The sequence below is a fragment of the Ambystoma mexicanum genome, chromosome 6p, assembly GCF_040938575.1.
Source record: "Ambystoma mexicanum isolate Mex_15411 chromosome 6p, UKY_AmexF1_1, whole genome shotgun sequence".
Lineage (NCBI taxonomy): Eukaryota > Metazoa > Chordata > Amphibia > Caudata > Ambystomatidae > Ambystoma > Ambystoma mexicanum.
The window spans coordinates 546256423-546275645 of record NC_090935.1 but is presented as its reverse complement, the minus strand read 5'-3'; the positions used below and the strand labels follow the sequence as shown (position 1 = coordinate 546275645).

Genomic DNA, 19223 nt, shown 5'->3' with positions numbered 1-19223 from the left:
GTTTTGCTACTTTATCCATCCTATACTAACTCCTCATTGATTGTAAAGAAGTGTGTTAGTGCCAGATTACCCATTGTTGATCAACATCATATGTCTAAGTGTACTATCAGATATTAATTTATTATAAAGTGTGATATATATATATTGTTTAAATTCTCAAATAAACCTTTTAAACTTGCAAAACAGAACTACTTCTTGGCTCAGTGGGGTCAGGGGGATTCTAAGAGAGGGGTGTTATATAGGGGTAGTCATCCAGAACTCATGAACTGGACATAAAGATATATCAATAAGGGTTTCCATTCAGTATCCCAGACTAGGCATTGACTTAGCTGTAGTGTTGAATTGAATCTTCTTACAAGTACAAACGTTTTATTGCTCAATCTGAAAGAAACCAAGAGCTAGAGTTCAGAAGAATGAATGCCCAGGCTGAGCAGAAGCAAGCTGAGTTAAGACTCAGAGAAATAGAGCTTAATCATGAACTAGAAATGAAAAAGTTGTCTGTGGAAAATGCTTCTCTCTCCTCTGGTTCTTCTAGGAGTTCCAGTCCCAAAAGACCCCGGATGCCTAAGGAATTAGTGGGTATGTATGAACCTAAGTAGGATGTGTTGGATTGGTTAAAAATGTTTGAGTATAATCGTGGGCTCCAGGACATCACAGGAAATGAGTTACTTCTCTGGTTGTTCTCTAGGCTTCCCCATGTTGAAACTGATGTGGTAATGGAGTTGGGGGAGGTGGATAAGAAGGATTATGAATGTGTGAAACTAGCTTTGATAGCTAGATTTGGGAAGACCCCTTCCCAGTACCTTAAGAGGTTTAGGACCCTCAAAAAGCATGATGGTACCCCTTGGGCTACCTGGGTGAGTGAAAGTTTGAAAAACTTAGAGGGATGGATTAAGGGTTACAGAGTTGACACTTATGAAGGAATGAAGAATCTTGTAATGTTGGAATCAATTTATGATGCCTGCTCTCCTGAGCTCAGACAGCACTTGGCTGATTCAGAGGAATTAGATTCCAGGAAGTTAGCTAAGGCTGCTGACTTGTGGGTTGCCAACAGGGCCACTCACAAGGATTCTGGGGCTACTCAGAAAAAGGATGAGGGAAAACAGCCAAAGAAGGACTCCAAAGAGAATTCTAATAATTCCAATTCCAAAGAGGGCCCCAAACAGAACCAAAACGGTAAGCCACCAGGGAAACCAAATCAGGCTAGTGTACCTCCTGGTGCCAAACCAGAAGGAGGTCAGAACAAGCCACCATTCCAGAAAGCATTTGGTAAATGCTTTGTTTGTGGCTCTACTGACCATGTGAAAGGAGATCCCAGATGTAAGGGTAAACCTTCAGGTGTCCAGCTTGTCTCCTTAACCTTCGCTCCAGAGGAGGAAGTACAAATGGCAAGTGGAAACTTTCTATTACTGGCTGATGAACCCTTTGGAGTCTCAGCCAGTGGTTCTTTAGTGTCTCTGGGTTTGTGGGAACAACAGAACTTAGATGTCTATAATTCTATCCCAGATAATACTAAAGAGTATTATAAGGACAGTGTCTAGGTGAATGTTCAGGAGAATCCTGCCATTAGGGACACTGGGGCCTGCATAACTGTCGTGGACAAATCGTTTTTTCAGGCTGAGGATGTTGCTAAGGCACCCAAACGCCTCACCAAGTTAGCTGAAGGGCCTGTGCAGATGCTTCCCCAATTACCAGTTCTCATCCAGTGTAATGACATGACTGTGAAGATACCTGTCAGCATACAAAGTGAGGTGCCAGGAAGGGTTCGGCTGGGTAATGACTTGAAAACTCTTGGAGTAGTGTCACATACCCCCAGACCTCCTAGTAAAAGGTTACAGGAGCTCACCAGACCTGCAAGGGAGAGAACCCTGAGAGCTACTCCCAAGGAGATGATGAAGAAAGAGATCACTCCTGCTCCACTGGAGATGTCAGCTGCTGTCTCTAAGCAACAAGAAGCAAAGGGGAAACCTAAGACTTCTAACAAGAAACCAGCAGTCAGCACTCCAGTGCAGCCAACACAGACTTCCCATAGGTTGTCCAAAGTTACACCAGTAACTCCCCCTCCAGCTGAGGCTGAGAGGGAGGTACAACCCTGTGTGGTTGAACTAGACTCTGAAGAAGAGCTAGTGGAAGGCCAGGAACTCATTGGAGATCTGGATCCTGTTGACCATCCTGAGCTGCAGTCTTTACTGGCAGAAGGTGGACCCAACAGGCCAGACTTCAGTAAGGGACAGAGAGAATGTCCAACTCTGGAAGGTCTTCGCCACCAGGCAGATGCTCAGGCTGAAGGGCAAGAGCCTGGGAAATATAGGTTACATTGGGAAGATGACCTCTTCTACAGTGAACCAACCGAGTCTGCACCTGGGGACAACAAACGACTTGTAGTACCCCAAGAGAACAGACCACCGTTCTTGCAGTTAGCCCATGAGATTCCTTTGGCTGGTCACTTGAGTTTCAAGAAGACTAAGGAAAGGCTCTCACTCTACTTTTATTGGCCAAAGATGGGGGCTGACGTAGATAAATACTGCAGGAGCTGCCACACCTGCCAGACTTCTGGTAAGGTTGGCTCCAAGAATGTGGCACCTTTAGTGCCTCTCCCAGTTGTGGGAGTCCCATTTGAAAGAGTAGGGATTGACATTGTTGGTCCCCTTGATCCTCCAACCCCCTCAGGCAACAGGTTTATACTTGTTGTAGTAGACCATGCTACTAGGTACCCTGAGGCAATTCCTATGAGGACTGTTACAGCTCCGGCTGTGGCTAAGGCCTTCCTTGGTATTTTTACCAGGGTTGGGTTTCCTAAGGAAGTAATCTCTGACAGGGGGTCAAATTTTATTTCCCACTACATGAAAGCCATGTGGAAAACCTGCAGAGTTACTTACAAGTTCTCAACCGCATACCACCCTCAGACAAATGGGCTGGTTGAAAGGTTCAACAGAACCATGAAGAGCATGATAGGTGCTTTAGAGGACCCCCTTAAAAGAAAGTGGGACCTTCTACTGCCATGCCTTCTCTTTGCTTATAGAGAAGTCCCTCAGGACGGAGTAGGTTATTCTCCCTTTGAACTTCTTCATGGTCATCCGGTCAGAGGTCCATTGGCCCTGATCAAGGAGGGGTTGGAGAGTGCTCCTTCCCCCAAGCCAGTCAGAGTTACTGACTACGTGATAGGTCTCCGTAGGAGAATGTCACAAATGATGGCAGAAGCAAGTGATAACTTGAAAGCTGGACAAGCATTGGTCAAGCACTGGCATGACCAAAAGGCTAACATGGTCGAGTTTACTCAGGACCAGCTAGTTCTCATTATGATTCCCACAAGGCAGAGGGCCTTACAAGACAAATGGATGGGACCCTTCAAAGTTGTGGGTAACCTTGGAGAGGTCAACAATCTGGTGGACTTGGGCAACCCCAAGGAGGCTCCAACAGTCTTCCACACCAACAGACTAAAAGCGTATGTCTCCAGACCTGATGTAGGAGCTTTGCTTCTAGCATCATCAGAGGAAGAAGAAGAGAGTGAAGCTCTTCCTGATCTCCTCAGAGGCTTACCTTTAGATGAAAAGATTGAAGGAGTAAATCTCTCTTCAAATCTGACACCTGAGCAACAGGAAGAGTGCAAATCTATGTTGAATCAGTTTGCCTCGCTGTTCTACCGTTCACCAGACTTGACCCCTTGGGGACAGCATGACATACTCACTGGTGACTGTCTGCCAGTCAAAAGCAGAGGATATCGAATGTCATAAAATGTAAGAACCCACATCAAAGGTGAGGTCAACAAGATGCTTGATCTCGGGGTAATCGAGCCCTCTACTAGTCGATGGTCTAGCCCAGTTGTGTTAGTACCAAAGGCAGGATCTAAAGAACTTAGATTCTGTGTGTATTACAGAGCTCTTAATGCAGTCACTAAGACTTATCCCACCCTTTGCCCAGGACAGATGAGTTGGTGGATAGACTTGGTGCAGCCAAGTTCCTCAGCACATTTGACTTGACGTCCGGCTATTGGCAAATAGCCCTGACAGACCATGCCAAGGAGAAAACTGGATTTTCTACCCCAGTTGGCTTATACCAGTTTAAGGTTATGCCTTTTGGATTGAAAAATGCACCTGCTACATTTCAAAGGATGCTAAACCAGGTTCTGAATGGGATGGAGGACTTCTGCATGGCATACTTGGATGACATAGCAGTGTTCAGCAATTCCTGGGAAGAACATGTGGACCACCTGAGATATGTTTTGCAGGCTCTTGGAAAGGCCAATCTGACCATAAAGGCAAGTAAATGCCAGATTGGACAGAGTAAAGTGGTCTACCTTGGACATGAGGTAGGAGGTGGAGAAATAAGGCCTTTGCCCAGTAAGATTGAAGCTGTGCAAAATTGGACAACACCTACTACTCAGACCCAGGTGAGAGCCTTCTTAGGTCTCACTGGGTATTACAGGAATTTCACTGAGAACTGTGGGTCCATAGCTTCTCCACTGAATGTCATCTCCTCCTAAATTCCCTAAAAAGGTTAGGTGGAATGAGGAATGCAATCAGGCCTTTGAAACCCTGAAAAGGCTCTTTGCCAAGCCCCAGTACTCAGAGCTCCTGACTACCACCAAACTTTCATTGTGCAAACAGATTCTTCAAATGTAGGAATAGGTGCAGTCCTCCGTCAACTGGATGGGAAAGGTAGGGACCACCCCATTTACTTCATCAGTAGAAAACTGAAGGATCCTGAAACAAGGTGGGCAACCCTTGAACAAGAGTGTTTTGCTACTGTGTGGGCTATGAAGAAGTTTAGGCCATACTTGTATGGTTCTACTTTTGTCATTCAGACTGACCACCAACCCTTGAGATGGTTAATGCAAATGAAAGGGGAAAACACAAAACTATTGACATGGTCAATCTGCCTGCAAGGGTTTGATTTCACCATTGTGCACAGTCAGTGTGTCACCACCAAAATGCTGATGGTCTCTCTAGGATGTATGTCATCAACTAGAGGTAGGAGATTCATCCAGGAGTGGATTAAATCCTCCTGTCCCTTAGTCTGGGGGGGCGAGTGTTAGGGAGAATTCTCTCTTTAGGCTGAATTTCCTAACCTAGTGAGTCCCCCAGCAGCTTTACTGGATTTCTGGAGTTTGTTTTTTTCTCCTGCCAAGATTGAGACTCTTTTTCTCCCACTCTTGGACATGATTTATGGTGTTCCTTCGACTGTTAATGTGTTTTATGGGCTATGGGGTCCTTTACTCCATAGGGTCTCATGTGTTTTTACTATGTGTGTTACACAGCACCCTCCGTGCAGTAACACTGGGGTGTCATAGTGACACCCCACCATAGACTCCATACCCTGGGACTGACTACTGTCTCCCAGGGCATGTAAAGTCACCATTGGCTTTACAACTTCCAAATTATTAACAGAAACCAGTACAAACCATCATATTGTGGACATACTGGTCAGGGCAATTCGATTGCCCCGGGGTCTGTTAGTCGAGGGGGCACATCTCCGTCCCCCCTGATCGAGTTTTGGCTGGTGGCAGTGGAAACTACTTTTTATATTTGACCGCGAATATTTCCCTATGGGATTTTCCCATTGTTCGAGGCTACCAACTTTAATTATTTAATTCTCATAGCCTCGAACATACCGCCGGTTTATTTAATTAATATTAATTCACCGCTTGGTATTTTTTGCCAGGACTCGATTCTAAAATGGTGTTTGTGTTCTCTTCTGTGACTCCAACCCAAGTCGAGCCCTTTGTTCCACTTTTTGGCAGGCTTCTCCACAGAAGCCTCCAAAAGTGGTGCGACTCTGTCTGGGTAAAACAGAGGGTGTGGGAGGGGGTTTAGGCACCCTGGACTGAGTTACCTTGGTAACTCAAGTCGCACTCTTGTGTGATTGGCCCAAGTGGTGAGCCGGGCGGCTCACCACTTAGCATGTTTGATTGACAGCTAGGCAGAGTGAATGGGGGTATGCTGCATAAAAGCAGGGCTTTGGGGACTGGAACTTCAGAAGTCGCCACAGGACCTGAGAATCCGACGAGGGAGAAGCTGAGCCGACCTACCACAACGACACCACCGGTGGAGCCCCGCGGAACCGACTCATCACTTCCCGACGACAGAGAACATCTCCCGGCTGGATAGGCTTCTTCCCCTGACTGGTGGGCACAACCAGTTTACCTTCTTCTCTTCGCACCCCAGACCGGTTTGTGGTCGAATTGCCCGTGCCAAGCACCCCGGCAGCCGGATAGCCACTTACCACTGGACCGCGAATCAACGGACCGCTCCTTGTACCTGAGAAACTCCGCGGCTGGTTTCTTCCCTGGCAGTGCAACGGACTCCTGTCTTCCTCCCCGACGAGATCCTCTCTTCCCCCGGATGAAGCACCGACTTGCATCCGCTGCCAGGAACAACTGCCCCCGCTGGAGTATTCTCACCACTTTAAGGTACCGTGTCCGCCAGACCTCCCTTTCTAAAGATTGCTACTAGGTAATAATAACCCCTTAACCTTCTGGACTGGGCTGGCCGCCTTGACCCTCTAACTGGTCCCTTTCTTTGGTCCAACTCCTTTTTGAACCGTTACAAGACTCTTGTGCTCTGCAACCGTGTGACCTTGGACACATTTCGTTTTGATCCCCTTAAAGCGGATCCGGCCTACTGACTCTGAATTCACGGTGTTACTTTGCCTTCCTCTCTTGTTGTGTTCGTAAAAAAGTGTTGGGATCTGTTTCAATTTATTCTCTGCTTTTATCTCCCTTTTTAAAACGAATTATTAGAGTGCCATCTACTTTAAGCGCTCACCGCTGTCTGAAAATAAGTGGGGCTTTACTTAAGACTTGTCTAATATTCTTTTAAGGGAGTGTATATCTTTTAGTGACCGTGTTTTTGAATTGCTTACTATTAGTGCCTGTGTGTTTTTCTAGATGTGGTTTCAAATAAATAATTATATCTCTTTTACACCAAGCCCTGGTCAGTGTTTACTTGTTCTATTGCGTTCTCTTGACCTATTGTGAATACTCTGTATAGTGCCTAACTCTTCTTGAGGGAAGTCTGACTGCTCAGCCACAGCTACCAAGTGAATCTGTGTGGTACAGACTGCTACCAAGTGGATTTACTGCCAAACATGTAGTCCTAAATCTTTTGCAGTGGTCCCAGAGGGAGCTGCACAGGTTTCTGCCTAACAGGGACTGTGCTTCCAAACTTGCGATTTAGCCAGTCCAACTAAATATATTATAAAAGTTCTGCATCCATCTCCTTGTATGTCTTTCACACTCTTTCTGCTTTATGTTTCATGTCTGTGTGTCATGTGAGCGCCCTGAGGCCTTGGGCGAAGTGGCTCAATATAATTTTTTTTTAGATAAATAGAAAAGTAAGTAGGGCTTTATTTTGTATATTTTTTTTATTTTGTGCATTTAGTAATCCCTAACATATCTTCGGAAAGCAGCAGAGTGTTATAAAGTATAGAGAGCGGGATTAGATAACATGTAGTGCAGGGATCATAAAAACGATGTATGTAGCCGATACCATAATACCTAATAATAATATTAACAATAATAATAATAATGCTAAAATTACCTCCTGGGTCTCCTGCATCAATAAGTAAGCAGGAGCTCCCATGCACCAACAAGGAGCCTATACATACAGGAGCCTATACATACAGAGTTGCAATCCAACTTCCACATGAGAGGCAAACTATAACCTGTTTTCCATTGGACATGACCGATTATGGTTTATATGTGTTCTAGATGTGTCCTGTAACGGTTTATTGAGAAGCCACCCTCAACATGCGGAGTGCCTTCCCTCCCCACTCAAGTGGTTATTCAACAAACTGTTTAACAGATTCTTTTTTAACCCTACCTCAGACACATATCATGCCCCTTGGATCCCTCTCCCCTGAGCTAACAATGAACCAAGAACCAGGCCGGTGTAAGCAAAATATATTGATATTTATTTAAATTAACATCAATAGAAATGACCACGAAAACATAGAAAACACCACTTTATCCGTGGCAAAACACAATCAAATTCTCTCAGCATAAATAAATCACAAACGTGAGTTAAGAAGAACACAGACCCAATTCTTCCCTTTCTGTAAATTGCACTTCACGAAATAATTACACTGATCAATAATATAATTTTGCCCAAACTTTTGGTTTAAAACAAACAAAGGGTGATATTGGGAAGTCAGACAGAAAAATCGGAATGCTTTGGGGAATTTTTTATTTCAACCCACCTTACTGAAAGGCATGTGTTGGGGAAGCAGGATAAAAAGGTTGGACCGATTTAAGAACAAAGACACTCATTGTTCCTTAAAGAAGTCGGGGTCAGCTAGACAACAAGGATGACCCAATTCACTTATAGGCTATAGTTTTCAGCGCACACTGGGAAGTGAGCTTTGTTAATTTCAAATTTTAACAAAATTCACCCCGTAGTATTCTGCCAAATGGGGAATTAATTAAATGAATATTCTTGGTTACATAGGCTAAGGATCTACACAGTTTGCCCCCCCCCCACCCACCATAAAGGGAAAGGGCTCAAGGCAAGCAGACTCTCCCCACCTTTTGGTTTTCCAGGGCTTAGTTCTCCTTACATAGCAAGCATCTGTTTAAGGTTCAGGAAAGCCAGCTGCATCTCAGAACACTCTGGAAAGATAGGGTAGGGGTCTGGTCACTCCACTCTCAAAGATGGCCTCCCGCTCTCTACCACAGGACCCAGTCAGCTTTGAGGCCTCCTTAGAGATAGACAGCTCCACCCAGATGCACTCTGAGCAATCTCCTCTGGTGTCTCCTTACAGCTGTCAGATGGTAAGTTTCAGCAGCCTTCCTGTCTTTTTCCTTTTTCTGTCTCTGTGATTTTGTGTTCCCTGTCCTAGTGCAGTCCCCCTTACATAGCAGAAATGACATCACCAATTTTACAATCTTGGGGAAGTACCGTGCAATAATCCCCGCCACTAGGATTGGACAGTTACCCCCTCTCGCCTCCCAACCCCGCCTCCAAGTCAGGATTGGTTTAGGGGTTTGGAGCAACAAATGGCATTTCCCATTTGTAATCGCCCCTTTGTTCTCCTTTCAGCTTTTTGGCAAAAACTAGTTATGTATCACAACTTCATAATTTTAGTAGCAACTGCCATACTAAACATATTTTCTGTTTTAGCTAATCATGGAGAATTAGATAAGGCGACCACCAAATCCGTACGATGTTGCATGGCCATGTGGCACATTTCTGCTGTTTCCATAAAACGTATAACAGTTATGAATATGTAAGTTACTAAGCTTATCCCTAATTTCATTTTCCACCTGCTCCACCAACTCTCACATTTATAACATATTCAGATCAGCCAGAAACCTAGTCTAACTATCCATTACAGTTCCCAGAGTCACAGGTAGATGCACTTTATATCCCCAAAATTGCCTGGAAATTACATAAAAATGGAACAAAAATGAAATCAATCCACCTTATAATGTCTGAGAAAAAGGCCTAAATGATAATAGTCCTTTTAAATTAATTGTACATCTGTATGTTCAGCAAATGGGAGGTCAGCTTCATCCAGCAGAGCCATCTGTCTCCCTGGGCCAGCCTGTGACCAGAGGTTTTTTATGAGTCTCTCTGAAGTGGGTAGTTTGCTCTTTGAAGTTGGAGTCCGCAGTCTTCACACATTTTAGTCATGCTCCAGCCAAGGGTGACCTTCCATGAAGTCCCTGCTTTAACTGCCTTCAGGGCCAGCAATTCTGGGGAACATTGGGCTTTCGACACCTTCAGCAGCACATTTTATTGTGGGGGTGATTAGATAGGAGATGTGACATCCAGGCTGAGAGTGGGAGTTGTCCTTGTGATGTTTTGCCCTCAGCCAGCAAAAGGGTCTGCTTGGGCTGACATTTTTTTCATGAAGACAAAGTGGCTCTTCAAATTTCACTGGAGTTTTGTGGGTGAAGCGAAATATACATTGCTCTTTGTCAACCCACCCATCATGGTCTTTCTTGACATTCTTCTGTCAGCAGTGATATTTTTTTCAGTTTTATTTTTTTCAAACCGTTTTTATTTGCAGGCAGGCCGTTTTTGTTTTCAATGTTTAAAAATCCACTTTTCCGTGTGATAGGGATCTTTGATTCCTCCTTCTTTTGTTAAACTGCTGCTTGTCCATTGATAATGACAGGTGGGCCCCTTTCCACATGGCTCTTTAACTTTACCTGAAAAACAAAAACAAAAGCCAGGCCGTTTTTGTTTCAGTGTTTAAAGTTTTGCTATTCATGGGAAAGGGACTTCTATTTGGGGCCTTTAAATGCACCCCACAGTTCTAATGTTTCTGTACACACATATTCCCAAACACCCGCGTTAATAACACATAAGGATTTCTGTATGGTACCAGTTGGTCTTGGGAGTCAAAAATGGCTTCTTTTAGTTATATGGTGTATAGGCAGGGTAGGAAACGCCCAGAGAAAATCGGAGGTAAACTTTGGCCCCCTGGAGCAACGTTCAGTCCTAAACTCCCAGGCTAGCCCAAGTAACTACAAGCAAGATCTGCTTCCCAACCGAGCTCTCGACACGTGAGAAGGTTAAACATACAAGCTCCATGCAGAAAGAACCACAACCTACGGACAAGCTGTCCAACTTGGTATATATATCCTGGCATTTACAGGCATTTATTTGTTAGGGTGAGTATTGTGATAAATGGAAACAGAAGAGAGTCAATCCTCCAATACTTTCTCATAAGGGTTTCTAACTAAATCACTACCAGACATATTTGAAATATAAAAGTATGGCCATTCTTATGTTCCAGAAACGTTCTTTGCTTTTAAGCAAATTGCCAGGCATGGGTTCCTTTCAGAGATGGGGTGTTGCTGAACTCAGCTGGGTTCTGCCCCTCTGTCCCACCCACACACCCTTCCCCTGAATCGCCCCCACAAGTATGTGATGGCCCCATAGTATATTTTTCAATTTCTACCACTGGCAATAGGTATTTGTAAATGGAAATGACCCTGGGAAGCTATAGTTCATTTCATTAGACCTTTTGGGCTGGTTTACTAGAAGTCCATAGGATGGCCTAGTCAGCCTGCACAATCCTCACTGCCTCCTGTCCTGGCATACATTTTATTATGTCTACGTTGCTTTTAGCATAGACAAAGTATTGCAGCAAAGTCCTGTGCTATTGTAACCTCTGCGAGCATTAATCAAAGGAATTACCAACATAAAAATGCCTTCGCAGGGAACTTTCCATGTCCAGGGGTTTAATCGTGTCTGAAAAGAATGCGAGGGCCTCACGTTTTCCGGACATTGGGAACAAATGAGAGCTTTGCGAGGTTGAGAGAAAGACAAGCAAGGTCTTTTCCGAACTTGATGCGGGCTGTAGTGGCCGCTCTTGAAAGTCATTGCAAGTGTGTCGCATCAGCTAGACGTGTGTGCTGCAGGTGTTTACCTTGTGTCAAAACTGAAAAGCGCAAATCCACCTATCCCACAGTTGTGTCCGTGGGCTGTATGTCCTGCATTAACTTTGCCAACACAGGTAAGGCTTGCCATGACAATAAAGTTCATGTGAATTTGAAATGGCGCATCGTTGAACAGAATTATTTATAAGCATCCATCCACAATCAGAATTTTAATCTAGCCGAATGGAAGTCAAATGTCCGTTGCTTGTATTCAGTGTAATGTTAAACTGTTCATTGATGACACACAGCTTGCTGTCCTGATGTGTCTGCTTCATTAATGCTAACATTTTCTTTTCTGTGGAATCTTTCAGTGGTGCTATCAGGGAGAGTGTGTGCCCTTTGGCACTTGGCCTCAGAGCGTAGATGGCGACTGGGGACCATGGTCAATATGGGGCGAATGCAGCAGGACCTGCGGGGGAGGCGTGTCCTCATCCATAAGACATTGTGACAGTCCAGCGTAAGTAGCTAAAGTAAGCTGGAGCCAACAAAAAGACATATTTGGAAATAATTCAGCACTGTGCTTTCTCGTGTAATCTGAAAAAAAAATGTTTTATTTCTATGCCCATGATTCTTTGCGAAAGCAGGAGGCTGGAATTGCTATGTAGTAGAGGTTTGCTAAGCATGAGTTTCATACTTCATAACTTGCATAGTTCCTATCGAAAATGCAGGTCTTATGTGTGTTGCACGGTGCCATGTATGTCATTATTGCAGTGAAGCTTAATAATGTGTTCCTAATTTAAGTCAATGTGTTGTGGGAGCGCAAATATGTACAACTTTATCTCTTCTGAAAAAAAAATAATTCAGCAAAACGTTTACCCTAACTGGAGCTAAAGAGAGAGATGGATGACTGCTTGTTTATGTGTAAACATTTGGAAGTCAAATCATTGTTTATTTGAATAACAAAACGTTTCAGTAATTATAGTAATTGTTGTGTGTGCATGTAATCATTGTGCAGTTTGACATGTTATTGAAATTGAATACTATACTGTATGTGGTTTTGTGATCCTGAGTTTAGAGGGAAGATGCTTTTAGCAAAATGTGCATTACAGCATGCTGTTTATGCACAAATGCAGTTAGCCTCTTTGCAAAGTGATTTTTGCATGTGCAATCCAATGAGTGTCAGTGCATGCACATTTTTATTTGCACAGCTGTTAATTTGATTTCACAATTGTACCAAACTGACGTGCAGTATGTTTTTTAATTATATTTTAAGGGCTGGCAGATGCTTTATGTCACTAGGGGGTACCATTATAAGCTGTTACTTTTGTTGCATTGGTTCACTGCAAGTGTACTAAGACTACAAATCCCACAATGCATTAAGTTGTTAATTCCAACACTAGTTCAGGGATCATTATGTCTTTTGTGACATTGCAGCATTTAGACACCATACAAGTTGCCTTACTAAAACTAACTACACTCTGGAATGGTAATAATGACGACATGTACGGACTTAACGTATTTATATAAGGTATTACTGCTAGGAAAAGTGTGAGTTGAGCGATATAAACGCTTCAATATGCCATAAGCTTTTTTCCTAGCCAAGGTTGTCTTATTAAAGTGTGCAAGCTGGAATAGTCTCTGGTCATGTGGCTATCGCGGTCCCTTTTGAGTGTTCCTCTGAATTGTTCTTAAAGTCTGTGATGTATTTCTTCTTGAGTACATTTGACATACCCCACAACCTGGAGAAGAGAAATGCAGCGCTAGAGGCAAGGTTGGAAGCCGCTGAATTACGGGCCCGGCGCAACAATGTGCTTTTGCTGGGAATACCCGAGAGCATGGAAGGTCCGCAACCCACGGGATTCGTGGAAACCCTACTATTGCAAAAGATCGGCGCAGGTCGGCTCTTACAGGGATTTGTGGTGGAAATGGCCCACAGAACCTTACAAAAATGACCACCGCCGGGATCACATCCTCGCACGATGATTGCAAAAATTCTGAATTTCCGGGACAGGGAAATTATATAAAGGAGGAGATATAAGATAGACAATTCCAAAATAGCTATATACCAGGATTATACACCCACCGTACAAAGGGCAAGAAATTCCTTTGTCCCGATCAAAGCCAGACTAAGACACTTGAACCTCAAATACATGTTAATGTACTGGTCCAGGCTCAAGGTGATATACAATGGTTGGGCTGTTTACTTGGAGACTCCAGCAGCAGCTAATATGTGGCTAGAACACAACAACCTGGGTGGAGGAGAGGAAGCCGTAACATGAGCAGTGCCCTTTCCAGAAGGAGCAGAGGGAGCTGGGGAATGCGGCAGCTTGCCAAAATGGTGCATGTGGGATAACTTTAAAGCGTATAATGTTCATTGTAACCATGTTAAGAAACCCAAATTTAACAGGAGAGCTGCTGGGCTACTTGGCCTGGGCTAACAGGTCCAACCCACGAAATGATCAGTGTCAGCCTGTTGCTGGCAAAGCACATCTAGCATGCAGCAGCCCGGATGGGTCAAGGCGGTGCAGGGGCACCTGAGCATTCCTGGAAAGGAGCAGCAGCTGGGCATAGCTGTTTAGTTCTGTTTGTTGTTTGAAATGTTTTAAGATCTTCACATGAACTGATAGAAGTGGGGGAACGGTCACATGTGACGATGGGGAGCAGAGGGGTGCCAAACAAGCGGGGATGGAAAGAGAGGTTGGATGAAAGTACGCTGCGAGGGCAGTGGGAGGATGAGGGGAAGCAAGGGGAGATAATACTACACAGGCATGGAAGCTAACATTAAGGTGTTAACGTGGAACCTAGGGGGAATGGGCACTTATCTGAGCAGAAACCGAATAAAATCTTTCTTAAACAGAAAAAAGTGTTGATTGCACTACTGCAAGAAACCCATCTCACAGAGGGCACTATGGCCAAGGTGAAAACGTACTGGGGGACAGGGATACGGAGTGGCATACTCTAAGTATGCACGTGGTGTCTTTACGTGGATAAACGCTAATGTACCCTTCCGGCTGCTGAAGATAGAGGCAGATACAGGCGGAAAGTACCTAATATTGAGAGGCTGTATTGAGCAGACAGATATTTGTATAGTCAACTCCTATTTCCCTAACCACGGGATCCATGCGCACCTCCCAAAAGTTGGGCTCCAGTGGCAGCTGGAATTGTTCAAGTATTTAGGAGTGAACATAAGGCACACAATGAGCTGATGCACGATAGTAACACTGCAGCTGTGGTAAAGGGCCTAAGGAAATCCATGAAGTTCTGGTATAAACTGCCGCTTTCAATGATGGGCACGGCGGCCATCGCTAAAATAATTATTCTTCTTAGATTTCTATACTGCTTCCATAATGTACACAGTTATATCAAGGCCTTATACTTTTGCCTATTAGAAGTACTGTTGCGGGAGTTCCTGTGGGGTTCCACCCGGTACAAACTGTCACTGGCCACCTTGAGACTGCCTTACAGGGAAAGAGGGATGCAACCACCAGATCTGGAGGAATACTACCTGGCAGCGCAACTTTGTTTTGTGGCTAGATGGCTCTCAGATGAGGCCACATCGGAAACAGAGCTGATATGGCTACTAGTAGCTCTTGCACGCCTAAAAGAAATACTGTGGGTCCCACTGGGGTGCTTGGGGAACGTCCCTATGATTGTATTGTTGGGGAGACAAATATGGAACAGAACCAAGACGCTGCTGCAACTCAAACACCCTTACTCACTTGAGACCCTGATCACCGCTGACGTTTGTAAAGTTAGAACAGATCTAGTAGTGGTAGGGTACTGGGAAAGGTGGAGTATCTACACTTGGGGCGATGTACATGGAAAGGGTTTTCAGAGATTTTGAATCCCCGCGGGAGAGGGTGGGATTGCCCAAAGGGCTAGACAGATGGCTAAAGGGATGTGGGAGAAATGGCCAGAGGAACCGCCAACGGACCCCCTGCTGACCCTAATGCATAACCTGAGTGACGGCTGGAAGCTGTTGTCCAGACCCTACAGCCAGCTGATGGACCCAACCCCAAAAGCGCAAAATTAAAAACAAGGTAGGATACAGATCTGGGAATAGACATAACAGAAAAGGAGTGGGAGAGGATGCTGATGTACCTCTGAGAAGTATCTAGAAACGGCTGATTCAGGCAGATCCAACTAAATGTCTTATACCGCACCTACATGACACCAAGCAGGATTGCCAAATTCAGCAGTAACACACAACCACTGTGCCCTTGGTGTGGCGTGGGGGAGGCAGGAATGATACACATGTTCTTGGGATGTGCGCAGGTACAGCAATTCTGCGCTAGAATAGAACAGGCCTATAGAAAGGCTGGGATAGTATGGTATGATTGGACGCCGAAGGAGTGTCTGCTAGGCGCTTACCCCAGAATAAGCAAATTTAGACATGTGGTCAGATTTATGGATATGGTGTGCATATTGGCCAAATGATCTATTGCAATGGCATGGAAATCAATGGGGGGCCCGCGTATGTAAGATGGCACAGGGAATTAGAACATTGGACAGAGGCGAAAACCAGGATATGGGGTGAAGAGGTATCCAGGTCAGAGGAGAATGTGAGCGCTACATACAAAGCCTGTAAAACATTGGTCTGGGTCATGTTCCATCCATCTGATGACAAACCCCCTTGAATGCACACAAGACAGGCCTGGGAGGATTATTGTGACACTATGGTGAATACTATGAGGATAGAGTTGCCCTGGAAGTTACTCACCTGCCAAAAGCAGCGCTTGTTGTAAATTGAAACCCCACGCAAATGTGGACGAGAATGTCACTGAATGTCACTGAAAACAGCTCGCAGGCTTATATTTGAAGACAGTTTATTGTTTGTTAATGTGTTATTTTGTTGTTTATAACCAGTCGTTACATACATGTAAAGATAAAAGTGGCAACATGAGATGCACTGAAGAAATGCAATTTATAAATGCCAATAAAAATATTTTAAAATAAATTGACAGCACCCCACATTGCTTTATGGAAATAAGATTTGAATAAGGTGTGCTCCTTCAGTGAATGCCACTGAAGTCACCCCCCACCTCCTTTGACGGTATCCAGGCCTGGCACAGGGAAAACTGCCGATTGCTGAATAGGTATTCTTGTGGGTATGTGGAAAGAATTGGGTACTACCATAGCCAGCTGTTGCATTGATGACTGTTCCCAACACCGTAGACCAAAATTCTTTTGTAAACAAGTTTAAGATGTGGGATAATTGACACATCCATTGGAAAATGACATGCTGGCACTGGCTTGAGTACATTGTGAAAGACCACTGCTTCAATGAAGACAGGGGCGTGTGACTTTGTTGGTAAATACATTGTTTGATCTACCTACTATTGAAGGTTTCTGGTTATTCCTATGATACACACTTTTCAAGCACAATTACCATCAGTTTTCCCTATTCAGATAAAGTGTGCTGGCCTGTGACACCTCAGCCAGACAATATTGCGGTTTATCCTGCTGATGATCCTTTCAGAGAGATGTGTGCACTGTCAGTAAAGACCAAGAGCTGTAACACAAATCTATTTTCTATAATCTTTTTTTTTTGCCTCTTCAGACCAGCTTGGAGCTAAAATACAAGTATACACAAGTGTGTTTAGGAAAGCTCCTGAATTTATGGCATATTTGATCCAATGTATTCCTCCTTGAGAAACTTAAGATCTAAAAATTAGTTTCTGGATTCATTGTAATTTTTTTGACACTGAAGAGCCTAAGGATGCTTATTTCAAGTTCTGGTGGCATCTCTGTGGTACTCTCTCCCCCTCGAATTATGAAGCACAAAATCCCTGATGATATTCAGTAAAAGGTTAAAGACCCTTTTTTATAGTTACTTCCTCATTTTTTCTGTACCCTCATTTTTTGGTTTATGGTTGTATTTCCCTAGTGCTTAGATATGAGTTGGACCATTAGTGCAGATACAAATGCTTTGTTGGGGTTGACGATACGGGTTACACAATGCTAGTGAATAATCGTGGTATCTCTGGAGCAGCAAAACACATCTTCATACAGTTTTTAAAAAGTTGAGCTTTTTCCCCCAGGCCAATTCAAATGTAAACTTGACGTAATTACTAAAACGATGATTCGAATGGATTGTGTCCTCTCACGTATTCCTCATCTTGTGATAATTCGTTATCGCCAGCTTCGCTGCTTCGGAATTTTTTTTTCGGCAGAGGGCGCTGTGCTCGAGGCAGTGGCGTCGATTGTCTCTCGACGGGCTCCGTACCGTGTTGACGTCACTGATGGTATAAGTAGCTTGAGCCGCACCCGTTGGCTTCAGTTCCGTTTTTCCAATTGCTTTGCTCTCGTGAACAGCACGCTTCGAGATTTTCTGTCAAGAAAATGTCTTCTTCATCAACCGCTTTGACTCCCAAAACTGGGTTTAAGAAGTGTACCGACTGCGGGTCGAAGATGTCTATCACCGATCCTCACCTTATCTGTATTTGGTGTCTGGGCTCAGACCATCGAACCGGCGACTGTGCCTCCTGTCAGTCATTGACGGAGAAGGCCCTCCGTGAGAGGAAAAGTACGTTAGCGGTGGGGCGGGAGGTGTCGAAGGGCTCTTCGAAAGCCTGTCAAAAAAACATATGAAATCGTCCGATTCAAAAGAAATGGAACGTCATAAAAAACATTTCAAGAGATCCCGATGTTGTAGCAGGACGAGACGATCTTCTTCGTCTTCTTCTAAAAAGCTAAAAAGGAGACATAGATCTCCATCGTCATCATCCGATACATCGACGGAATTGGTTCGAAGTCCAACAAGATCAGATTCCCATTCAAAATGGGAGAGCTTTAGAAGAAAAATGATGCAGGTCTTTCAGAACACGGCCTCGACCCCCTCAAAGAAACCTCAGAAAAGCCAGACCCCGGTCGTTCCACAAGACGACACAGGGAAGTCAGAAACTACGGTGGTAAAACCCAGTAGTACCCATAAAATCGGAGTCGACAAATCGTCGAGAGATCCTCGAGGATCGAGTGTTTCTCCGATCCCTCATAAAAGGCAGAAATTGTCGAAGTCGAGTGCAACTTCGTCGACGTCATTGGCGCGGACAGCTTCGACAACAAAGCCTATATTATCCTCGACGCCTTTATCGAAGGCTTCGTCGAGTATGTCAAAGGTTCCTTCGACCCCTTGGAAGAAAACACCTATTCCTTCAACGAAAAATCAGGAGGAAGAGAGAAGGTTTACACCTTTACCCAAATCAGACTTTTTTAGGTCCGTGTCTTCCTTTTTTGAAGAATCTGGCTCAGAGGATGAAGATGTCACTCCTTTTGGAGTAAAATATGGCACTGGACAAGTTCCAGAGGAACTTATAAACCCTGAAACAAAAATGAGAGACCTATGTGAAACACTGCATTCTGCTAGTGGTGTTGACACATCACCTGAATTGGAGATTGCTGCACCTGATCCTGCAGAACATGCAGACTCAGGGTATAGGAATTTGATGAGTAGGGTGATTGAATATATGGGTTGGGGAAGAGCCTCCCCTACTTTTGAGCGAGACGATATGACGGACATTATAGTCCAGGGACCCCGGAAAGATCCAGTTCTCCCTTTCCATAGGGCGCTCCAAAGGACAGTTGAAAGGAACTGGGAAAAACCTGATAGCATTGCTGCAGTGGACAGCAATCTTCCAAAGAAGTATAGAACCTGAATAGACACCCTATGCCAGAAAGTCTGGTTATTCAGGCCGCTACTACTTCCAGGCAGACAGCATACAGCATACCCAACCATACGTCCGTAAAGGGAGGATAAAAAGGTTGATGCTTCGGCTTGTAAAGTTTTTACTTCAGGTAGCATGGCCTTGAAATCGACCAATGTCACCTGTACCCTGGCCAGGTTCACACATACCCTGTGGGAATGCATTTCGGCGGCGGCTGAACATATTCCGGAAGG

General features: G+C 44.5%; 1 protein-coding gene across 1 annotated transcript in view; it reads left to right on the top strand.

Moving 5' to 3' along the window:
- The window catches only part of ADAMTS6 (ADAM metallopeptidase with thrombospondin type 1 motif 6), a 2426739-nt gene that overhangs the window by 1739921 nt on the left and 667595 nt on the right, over positions 1 to 19223 (top strand). Inside the window, exon 13 of the mRNA XM_069627350.1 lies at positions 11698 to 11843. Coding sequence (XP_069483451.1) covers positions 11698 to 11843 — 146 coding nt within the window. The remainder of the gene's footprint in view (positions 1 to 11697; positions 11844 to 19223) is intronic.